The 12,073-nt window shown below is 34.7% G+C and overlaps 1 protein-coding gene across 1 annotated transcript; it reads right to left on the reverse strand.

Annotated features, from left to right (window-relative positions):
- Nucleotides 1-313: 313 nt before the first annotated feature.
- On the reverse strand, nucleotides 314-4,541 carry LOC139839741 (uncharacterized). The gene is made up of 2 exons (XM_071829887.1): nucleotides 4,314-4,541; nucleotides 314-1,582 (listed from the first exon to the last, which is right to left on the reverse strand). The coding sequence occupies exon 2, from the start codon at nucleotides 1,399-1,401 to the stop codon at nucleotides 598-600; it is 804 nt and encodes a 267-aa protein (XP_071685988.1). The 5' UTR covers nucleotides 1,402-1,582; nucleotides 4,314-4,541; the 3' UTR covers nucleotides 314-597.
- Between the last annotated feature and the right edge of the window lie 7,532 nt (nucleotides 4,542-12,073).

Here is a 12,073-nt window from a genome sequence, read left to right on the forward strand (position 1 = left end):
TCAATTTCCACAAGTGTCGGTCTTTTGCCCAAACCTTAATTATGGTCCAAAGTTCAATAACCCCTTCTTAATATTTTAGCCCAACATCACGATTACTTCGGCTCAAATAAGCATAATAACAACTTAGCTACGAGACATTAATGTAAAAAGGTTGAACATAACTTACAATGATTAAAAATAGCGTAGCGTTACACGGACAGAATTTCGACTTACACACTCAAACGATCTCTATCATAAATCTTATTATTATCATAATTTAAAATTAAAATTTTTTTTTTTTTTTTTTGAAAAGCAAAAGTATTATTATTATTATATGGAATATTACAATACAAGTCCCTATATGCTTTTATACAATGCTATAAACGAAACGGATCAGCTGAGAAAATATGGAATAATTATCTGAACTTATGATCGGGGGAGACGTAGACTAGATAACACTACGAGGGACGAACTTGCGTAAAAGAACAACAAGCGGGGAAGGAGGGGACAACCGTGCCGATCAAGCGACTACAAAGTTGACACACAACCAACCCATTTAATCTAACCCACATAGGCTATATAGAATAACGAAACCATCCCGATTTGAATTAAGTTATGTTAACCGACGCCTATGCGGTTTGAAGGAGGTGACACGTAAAATGACGGGTTGAGTAGCCATTGATGCCAATCGATAGGTGTTTTCTTCCGTGAACGATTTGAGATCCAGCTAAAGCTTTGAGATTGGATCTCGGAGATTATCACAGCGGGGTTCCATATTTTTCCGGAAAAAATCTTTAAGTTCCTATGTTTCCAAATAATGTAGCACGCAATCCATTTAGCAGCTTGCCATATTGAAGAACCAATGGAATTATGTGATATGCCTTGATCCGAGATGATGGCATCATTGATGTTAGAGATACTTATGTTGTTTTGATTCCACCAATCGAGAAATTGTATCCATATTGAAGATACTTTTTGACAATTTAACAACGCGTGATCAATGGTTTCAATTTGGTGCTCACATAAGGGACATAAGATGGTGTGAAGGTCAATTCCTTTTTTATCGAGTTCGCTTCTAACCGGGATTTTTTGTTGAACGGCCCTCCATGAGAAAATGAATATCTTTTGTGGAACGAATTTGTTTTGAGGTAGTGAAAGGTTTCTAGAGTTTGTGCCGTATTTAATCTTATTGATCAGATTTGACAGTGCTGCTGAAGTGTAGATGCCGGATGTGTCAAGGGAACATTTCCATGAGTCGGGGCGATCTGAAATAATAACAGATGTTATTAGGTTGTTGAGCTCCGTGAGATAATCCTTTGCACGACCACTAGGAGGGCGGGACCAATCCCAATTACCGATCGAGGTAGAGTTAACGTTCATTATTCTATCAGCAACAGTTGCTTCTTTGCGGGATTCCAACATGAATAGTCTATGAAATGTATCTTTTAAGCACTCAGATCCGATCCATATATCATGCCAGAAGCTTATTGATGTGCCATTTCCTATGCGCTTTGAAATCGAGGATGTGAAGGTTGTGCCTATATTGTCAGCAACTTTTCCAGCTTTAATAATCTCTTTCCAAATGGTGCGACCTGAAATGTTCCTGCATAAAAAGTTAGTATCCAACCCTCCCCCCGGCCCATAAATGCTTTTGATTATTTTTACCCATAATGCATTATCTTCGTTTTTAAAACGCCACCACCATTTACAAAGTAGTGATATGTTTTTAGCAAAGAGGGACCCCACGTTTAAACCCCCACAATCGTATGGCAAAATTATTTGGTCCCATTTGATCCAATTAATTTTATTATCGTTTGAAGATCCTCCCCAGAAGAATTTCCGTCTTTTAGATTCAAGTACCTTAAGGATAGCGGATGGTGCATGAAATAAGGAGAAGTAGTATAATGGGATACTACTAAGAATTGATTTGATGGTCGTAAGTCGACCTCCGAAAGAAATAGACTTAGCAGCCCAATCTGAAAGCCTTTTGTCGAATTTCTCAACGATCGGCTGCCACGAGGAGGCGTGAGATGTGGGTACACCAATAGGAAGTCCAAGATAGGAGAACGGGGTATGACCCGCAGAGCAGTTCATGTAGCAAGCCATTTGTTCGGTTTCGGTCGTAGATGTACCTATACCGTAAAGTTTGCTTTTACGGAAGTTAACTTTGAGGCCTGAAATATTTTCAAAACATTTTAGTAGTTTGGAGATATATTTGGCGTTTCTTTTATTCCATTCGCCGAAGAAGATTGTATCATCAGCATATTGGAGGTGTGTAATATTGAGATTGTCATGTCCGATCTTTAATCCTTGCAAATGACCATTGGCTAATGCTCTTTTGACAAGTATGTTAAGACCTTCAGCAACAATGATGAACAGGAATGGCGAAATGGGGTCACCTTGTCGAATTCCCCTTTCAGGGGAAAATTCTTTGGTGGGAGAGCCATTGATTAGTACAGAAATAGATGATGACCAAAGGCATGCCCGAATGAAACCAATCCATTTTGGACCAAAACCCATGAAGTGCATAGTTTTAAATAGAAAGTCCCACTCAATGCAGTCAAATGCCTTTTCGAAGTCAACTTTAAAGATTAAACCTTTTTGTTTTTTACGTTTTAATTCATCAATTATTTCGTTTGCAATTAGGACACTATCTAGGATATTTCGACCTTTGAGGAAAGCTGTTTGTTCACTACCAATGATTTTATGAATGACCATGGCAAGGCGATTGGAGAGTATTTTGGTGAGAATTTTATAGTAGCTACCTATTAGACAGATTGGGCGATATTCATTTAATCCGATTGGGTTGGGTTTTTTCGGGACTAATGTGAAGAAAGATGCATTACATCCTTTGGAGATTTCTGAGTTTTCCCAGAACCAATCTAGAGATTTAATGAGGTCGGTTTTAATCAGTTCCCAATGTTTTTTAAAGAATCTCATGTTGAAACCGTCCGGCCCAGGAGCTTTAGAGCTATCGCAATTACATATGGCTTCCCATATTTCTTTTTCGTTAAATTTAGCTTCTAGGAGTTGATTGTCCAAGGAAGAAATGTATTCAAGATGTGAAACATGATCGAAAGGGCATTCGTCACGTAAGTGTTTGGATCGGAAGATGTTGTTAAAATAGGAATATGTTTCTTGTTTTATTAGATTAGGATCTTCAGTCCATGTACCATTAATTGAAAGCCCGTGGATGTTGTTTTTACTTGTTCTTCTTTTGATATAGTTATGAAAGTATTTCGAATTTTCATCACCCTCAAGCGCCCATTTGATTCTAGATTTTTGTTTAAGCATGTTTGTTTTCTTTTTTTCTTTGACGATGTGATGCATTTTTTCATCGATCCATTTTTGTTTTTCAGTTTCGGATAAAGGTCTAGTTTCGGCGGTTTGTTCCCAATTATTACATTCAGTAAGATGATCACGTATTTGGGAGTCTAAGTTATCAAGTTGATTACTATGTTTTTTAAGTTCTAATTTAACGTTTTTTAGTTTGTTACGGAAAATGCAGTCAGGCCTATTCCCACTAATTGGGATCAACCAAGCCTTTTCTATGATGGTGTCGGCATCTTTTAAATCTAGCCATGTGTCAAAGACACGTATTGGCTTAGGGCCAGAATCGAGGAGGTTATTTCTTAGGATAATGGGACAGTGGTCAGAAAGGTCTCGATCAAGAGTTTTGGAGGATGTGTTGGGCCAGATAGTGAAGATGCCATCGGAAATGAGGAATCGGTCAAGTTTACTAAACTTCATTGTTTTTTCACAAATCCTTGTGAACCTTTTACCGCCTAAAGGAAGATCAATTAATCCAGAGTTATTTATAAAGTTATTAAAATTATCTGCCCAATTTTGATTATACTCTGTGTTCATGCGTTCTGTTTTGTTTCTTACTTCGTTGAAGTCACCAAAAACAATGTGTGGGATATTAAGGGAGTTAGTAAGGGATGAGAGTTCGCTCCAAAGTCTAAGTTTTTTTGAATGGGAATGGGGGCCATAAACATTAATGAAGGCAATTTCAGAGTCATGACCCGCCCACGTGCCACAAATTGCAAGAAAGAATTCACCCTCAATAGCATAGTTGAACGAAAAGATATTAGTATCCCAAATAGTTAGGATACCTCCGGAAGCACCATCCGAATCCTTTTGGACGAATTTAAAATCAGAATTACCCCAGAAAGATTCAATGGTGTTGTCACGTGTTTGGCCGCATTTGGTTTCCTGGAGGCCTAGAATTGATGGTTTTTCTTTATAGCAAATACGTTTAAGCCAGCTTATTTTACCCGTTTGTCCAATACCCCGAATATTAAGAGAAATCGTACACATGAGAAAAAACTTACAGAATCGATGTGACGGAGGTGGATTCATGGGTTGTTGCGACGAATCCCGATGCTTTTCCCGAATTCGAACGTATCCAAGCTTTTGCTAGAGGTAGAACCTGTCTTTTTAGTCTTTTTGTTATGTACCATGTCCATATGAGATCCCTTCGAGAAGTAGGATGTGCTACCACCACCGTTAGACGAGGACTTACAACGTTTAGCCAGTTGAGAGATTCTAAGCTTTTGGCCACTTCTAGCTAGATGTTTGATGTAAAGCATATTGGATCTGGGTCTTTTAAAATCTGGGTTTTGAGAGGTGTTTTTTGACTTAATGATAGGTTTGGCGATGGTGCTAGAAATTTTTCTCTTTTTAGAAATTTCTTTACCCGTATAAAGTAAAGGTTCGAGGTTGAAAGGATCGGAATTTGTTTGTTGTGTAGCGTTAGGGGCAGGCATAAAATTTAATGGAGAGTTGGATTGAGGGTTTAAAGGGGTAGTACAGGGGGTGTCGTTTGTGGTATGGTGAGGGAGGGTTTCGGGAACAGAATCTGCATGTTCTTGTGTCACTATTGGTGAGCATAAATCATTTGTTAGAATGTGTTGAGGTGAGCTGTCCATATTAGATTTACCCGAGATGTGGCTAGGTGTAACAGGGGTATCATTTACATGATTCGATGGGCCGTTAATAACAGTGTTGGGCTGCGGGATTGCAAGGGTATCCTCTCTTGGTGGGCTTGGGGGGGTATTGTTAAAATTAAGATTATTGTTATATCTGATTACATTAACATTATGATAGAGAATTATAAATATAGATATTGATATTTGATATAGAAAAGTAAGAAAAAGATAGAAAAATTGATCGAAAAAAAATCTCCCTCTATCGATCGTAATACATCGCTTTTATAGCGAAATTAGAATTGAAATTTTCATTTACGACCCCTGAACTATGCTCAATTAACAACTTTTTATTATTTAATATTATTCTTATTATGAATTATTTAAATATTATATTTTATTCTTGTGCATAGTTGACTCGTAATTTTTACACCGTTGCGTCGAGCGCTGAAAGTTGGTTCATGCCTCGGTTCCGGATTTTCGAACGCCCTTTCGTACAATTTTATATCGTGTACTTTGCGTTTTGTAACTTGTACTCTTGTCATTTTTAGACGTTCTTCATCAATAATTTGAACCTTTTTGATTGTATATTGTACTTTTGAGCTTTTTGGACCTTTGCGTCTTCAAATCTTCGTTTTCGCCTTTTGTCTTCGCACTTATTTAAAATAAACGAATATTACTCGAAAATGGAACAATTGCAACTAAAATCTTGTCTTTCTTGGGGGATTTTGCTATGAAATATATGTTCCTTTTTAGCCTTATCACACCTGAACTTACATACTTCGAATGTGAAATTTCTGAAAAATACCCTGAACTGCGAACTAGTTCTCGAAATGCTGATGAAGCAGTAAAAAAACTATAAACGAACTTAACAGTAAAAAGTTTGATGATAAAGAGTAGTGTGCTAGTAAAACTCATAAAAAGAGAAGATTTGGTACTGAAAAACGAATTGAGCAAAGTATGAAGGAGGCTGTGGATAAATCACAAAGACTAAACTTGCCCTCAAAGAATCCAAATGATTCAATGTCTGCTGAAGTCTTTAGCGAATATGCTGCTCCTTACTCTAAAACCCTTGAGGACAATATTCTTCATCATCCTCTGACCTTAGATATTCTAAGATATCATCATATCTTTCATTATAAATATCCTCCATATTTCTGAAGATATTTTCATACCTATTCTTATCTGAAATCATTTGACTCCTCGCGCTATCTGTGTTACATCATAAAAGAAACTATTTTAGTTTCTAAATTCTGAAACTTTCGAGTTTGAAGTATGAATATTTTTGAAGTGGTGTTGGAAACTGAAGCATGAGTTAATATAATATAATGACACTTGATCAACGTGATTATATTACAGTAAGTCATGCTAAGTTTCTAAATGGAACGTGATGATTCACAGATCATAACGTCATCATGTGCCATGTTACACGACTTTTGTATTCTATTTAACCACTAAAATATCAAAAAAATATTTCTTGATGATTCGGTCTTTTACAGGATATTCTGGTAATTTGACAAATCAAGATTGTGGCATTACAATATCCTTCTTAGAACTTTAACTATGTTCATACCGAAATTCATATCTACGAATTCAAGACCATTATTCGCTTGACTTAAAGTCGGGAAGAGAAAACAAAAGGATGGAACTCCAAAAATATAAAGGAAACGAAGGGAGTGGACTTATAGTGAAATACCATATAGAGCAATCAAGACAGATGATCGCATTTAATTAAAGAGGATCCTAATTTCCTTAAATCCCCAAGAATCAGATCTTATAGATTTTCAAGATTTTCTTTTAAATCCCTTGAATTCCGGAATTCAACCCTGACTACTTCAAAAGTTAAATCTCTATCTCAATCTTTTGTGACAGCTTCACTCATAATCTTCGATTAAACAAATTGTTTTATCTATATTACTCAATGATGATAAAATTCTATTTGTCAACCAAAATTCGTCATAAAAACATTCTTATTGTTATCCATGCCCATCCCAATCAAATTTCGGAACGAAATTTCTTTAATGGGTAGGTACTGTTGTAGTGACCCGAACTTTTCCATGTTTATATATATTAATTGAGATTGATATTTACATGATTAAATGTTTCCAACATGTTAAGCAATCAAACTTGTTAAGACTTGATTAATTGAAATATGTTTCATATAGACAATTGACCACCCAAGTTGACCGGTGATTCACGAACGTTAAAACTTGTAAAAACTATATGATGACATATATATGGATATATATATATATATAGTTAACATGATACTATGATAAGTAAACATATCATTAAGTATATTAACAATGAACTACATATGTAAAAACAAGACTACTAACTTAATGATTTTTAAACGAGACATATATGTAACGATTATCGTTGTAAAGACATTTAATGTATATATATCATATTAAGAGATATTCATACATGATAATATCATGATAATATAATAATTTAAAATCTCATTTGATATTCTAAACATTGGGTTAACAACATTTAACAAGATCGTTAACCTAAAGGTTTCAAAACAACACTTACATGTAACGACTAACGATGACTTAACGACTCAGTTAAAATGTATATACATGTAGTGTTTTAATATGTATTTATACACTTTTGAAAGACTTCAATACACTTATAAAAATACTTCTACTTAACAAAAATGCTTACAATTACATCCTCGTTCAGTTTCATCAACAATTCTACTCGTATGCACCCGTATTCGTACTCGTACAATACACAGCTTTTAGATGTATGTACTATTGGTATATACACTCCAATTATCAGCTCTTAGCAGCCCATGTGAGTCACCTAACACATGTGGGAACCATCATTTGGCAACTAGCATGAAATATCTCATAAAATTACAAAAATATGAGTAATCATTCATGACTTATTTACATGAAAACAAAATTACATATCCTTTATATCTAATCCATACACCAACGACCAAAAATACCTACAAAAACTTTCATTCTTCAATTTTCTTCATCTAATTGATCTCTCTCAAATTCTATCTTCAAGTTCTAAGTGTTCTTCATATTCTACAAGTTCTAGTTACATAAAATCAAGAATACTTTCAAGTTTGCTAGCTCACTTCCAATCTTGTAAGGTGATCATCCAACCTCAAGAAATCTTTGTTTCTTACAGTAGGTTATCATTCTAATACAAGGTAATAATCATATTCAAACTTTGGTTCAATTTCTATAACTATAACAATCTTATTTCAAGTGATGATCTTACTTGAACTTGTTTTCGTGTCATGATTCTGCTTCAAGAACTTCGAGCCATCCAAGGATCCGTTGAAGCTAGATCCATTTTTCTATTTTCCAGTAGGTTTATCCAAGGAACTTAAGGTAGTAATGATGTTCATAACATCATTCGATTCATACATATAAAGCTATCTTATTCGAAGGTTTAAACTTGTAATCACTAGAACATAGTTTAGTTAATTCTAAACTTGTTCGGAAATAAAAGTTAATCCTTCTAACTTGACTTTTAAAATCAACTAAACACATGTTCTATATCTATATGATATGCTAACTTAATGATTTAAAACCTGGAAACACGAAAAACACCGTAAAACCGGATTTACGCCGTCGTAGTAACACCGCGGGCTGTTTTGGGTTAGTTAATTAAAAACTATGATAAACTTTGATTTAAAAGTTGTTATTCTGAGAAAATGATTTTTATTATGAACATGAAACTATATCCAAAAATTATGGTTAAACTCAAAGTGGAAGTATGTTTTCTAAAATGGTCATCTAGACGTCGTTCTTTCGACTGAAATGACTACCTTTACAAAAACGACTTGTAACTTATTTTTCCGACTATAAACCTATACTTTTTCTGTTTAGATTCATAAAATAGAGTTCAATATGAAACCATAGCAATTTGATTCACTCAAAACGGATTTAAAATGAAGAAGTTATGGGTAAAACAAGATTGGATAATTTTTCTCATTTTAGCTACGTGAAAATTGGTAACAAATCTATTCCAACCATAACTTAATCAACTTGTATTGTATATTATGTAATCTTGAGATACCATAGACACGTATACAATGTTTCGACCTATCATGTCGACACATCTATATATATTTCGGAACAACCATAGACACTCTATATGTGAATGTTGGAGTTAGCTATACATGGTTGAGGTTGATTCCAAAATATATATATAGTTTGAGTTGTGATCAATACTGAGATACGTATACACTGGGTCGTGGATTGATTCAAGATAATATTTATCGATTTATTTCTGTACATCTAACTATGGATAACTAGTTGTAGGTTACTAACGAGGACAGCTGACTTAATAAACTTAAAACATCAAAATATATTAAAAGTGTTGTAAATATATTTTGAACATACTTTGATATATATGTATATATTGTTATAGGTTCGTGAATCAACCAGTGACCAAGTCTTACTTCCCGACGAAGTAAAAATCTGTGAAAGTGAGTTATAGTCCCACTTTTAAAATCTAATATTTTTGGGATGAGAATACATGCAGGTTTTATAAATGATTGACAAAATAGACACAAGTACGTGAAACTACATTCTATGGTTGAATTATCGAAATCGAATATGCCCCTTTTTATTAAGTCTGGTAATCTAAGAATTAGGGAACAGACACCCTAATTGACGCGAATCCTAAAGATAGATCTATTGGGCCTAACAAACCCCATCCAAAGTACCGGATGCTTTAGTACTTCGAAATTTATATCATATCCGAAGGGTGTCCCGGAATGATGGAGATATTCTTATATATGCATCTTGTTAATGTCGGTTACCAGGTGTTCACCATATGAATGATTTTTATCTCTATGTATGGGATGTGTATTGAAATATGAAATCTTGTGGTCTATTATTATGATTTGATATATATAGGTTAAACCTATAACTCACCAACATTTTTGTTGACGTTTTAAGCATGTTTATTCTCAGGTGATTATTAAGAGCTTCCGCTGTCGCATACTTAAATAAGGACGAGATTTGGAGTCCATGCTTGTATGATATTGTGTAAAAACTGCATTCAAGAAACTTATTTTGTTGTAACATATTTGTATTGTAAACCATTATGTAATGGTCGTGTGCAAACAGATTATTTTAGATTATCATTATTTGATAATCTACGTAAAGCTTTTTAAACCTTTATTGATGAAATAAAGGTTATGGTTTGTTTTAAAATGAATGCAGTCTTTGAAAAACGTCTCATATAGAGGTCAAAACCTCGCAACGAAATCAATTAATATGGAACGTTTTTAATCAATAAGAACGGGACATTTCAGTTGGTATCCGAGCGTTGGTCTTAGAGAACCAGAATTTTGCATTAGTGTGTCTTATCGAGTTTGTTAGGATGCATTAGTGAGTCTGGACTTCGACCGTGTTTACTTGAAAAATGATTACTTAACAAATTTTGTTGGAAACTATATATTTTTAATATGTGAATATTATGTGATATATTAATCTATTAACGCGTTTGATATTATGTGATAGATGTCTACCTCTAGAACAAGTCCCATTGACTCACCTAATAATAATGAAGAGTCAAATGTAAATTGGAATGATTCGTGGACTGATTCACAAGTTCCCGAAGAGGAACCGGAAGAAGAGTCGGAACCGGAAGAAGAATCGGAACTGGAAGAAGAATCGAAACCGGAAGAAGAATCGGAACCGGATGAAGAAATAGAACCGGTGGGGGAAATAATAAAACGGTTAAGTAAAAGAAAATCCTCAACCAACCGACCAAGGTTAATTATGGTCAATGGTGTTTCCGCCAAGGAAGCAAAATATTGGGAGGATTACCAATTCTCCGATGAATCAGATTCCGACGAGAATTCCGATGATGTTATAGAAATTACCCCAACTGAATTTAAAAAGGCAAAAGAAAATAATAAGGGAAAGGGCATAAAAATAGAGAAATCTAATTCCAACCCCGATGAACTTTATATGTATCGTCAATCTCCGAAGCCCTTAAGTTTTAACAATGACCCGGAAACCTCTAAACCACCAGGTTTTCTAAACCAATGTGGAAAACGACGGCTCGTATTAGGGGAACATCATATATCCCTAGAAACTTGGCAAAACGAACCAAAACTGAAGAAGAAGAAGAAATAAGCGAGTTGGAATAAGATAGTTGTATTCGTGTGGTGTAATATATGTAATATAGTGTGCTTATGCTTTATGATATATGTAAAAATTGCTTGTATTAATAAGTATTTTTTTTTATGAATCTAACTCTTGTCTATTTTACAGTATAAAAACACAAAATGGATAGACAACCCAATATTTTAAGAGACCTACCCGAAGACATGATTGATGAAATCTTGTCTAGAGTCGGTCAGAATTCTTCGGCACAACTATTTAAGGCGAGATCAGTTTGTAAAATATTCAAAGAACGTTCCAAGAATGCCTTGGTTTATAAAAGGCTTTCATTCGAAAGATGGGGGATATCACATTGGGAAATCCATAAGTTACGATGTGTTTACTTTGACGCATATATTGCGGGGAACCCAAATGCTATTTTACGCAATGGATTAAGAAATTATTTTGACTCAATATATCCAAATATTGGACTTCGTGATTTAGAAAAAGCGGCTAACATGCAACATAAAGAAGCATGTTATGCTTACGGATTAGTAATGTTCGCTTCTCACCAAAGTGAGAACAAGAACATCGGGCTACAACTATTAAACAAAATGTTCCCACAAGTGACGGAGTCGGTAATTGGGGTAAGAAATGAGGTTTTTAGATTGTTACGGGACTGTTGGACATTACGTAACTCTCGTCCCTTTGACGACGTTACAACACGATGTCTTATCAACGGCCATAACGGTTATGTTCCACAAGACCAAGGATGGGAAGTAATCCTAGTAAAACCAGAATGCATGACTTGTTTCTGGACGTATGAATTACGTGTCTTTATTGCCTTTGCTGAACGACTTGTGTACTAGCTAGAATTATCTTCACAACCATCTTGTATCAAATTTATTGTGTGCTATATTTCATGCTATATGTAAAATAAGCGGTATTGTAAGTTTGTAAAATATTGTGTAAAAGTTTGAACGCGAAATATTATTATAATCAGTTTTTCATATAGAATTGTAGTAGTTGAATTGTATATTGGCTACTAAGTATGAACTTAACGGGTAGGTACTACCC

The sequence above is a fragment of the Rutidosis leptorrhynchoides genome, chromosome 4 (assembly GCF_046630445.1).
Source record: "Rutidosis leptorrhynchoides isolate AG116_Rl617_1_P2 chromosome 4, CSIRO_AGI_Rlap_v1, whole genome shotgun sequence".
Classification (NCBI taxonomy): Eukaryota; Viridiplantae; Streptophyta; class Magnoliopsida; order Asterales; family Asteraceae; genus Rutidosis; species Rutidosis leptorrhynchoides.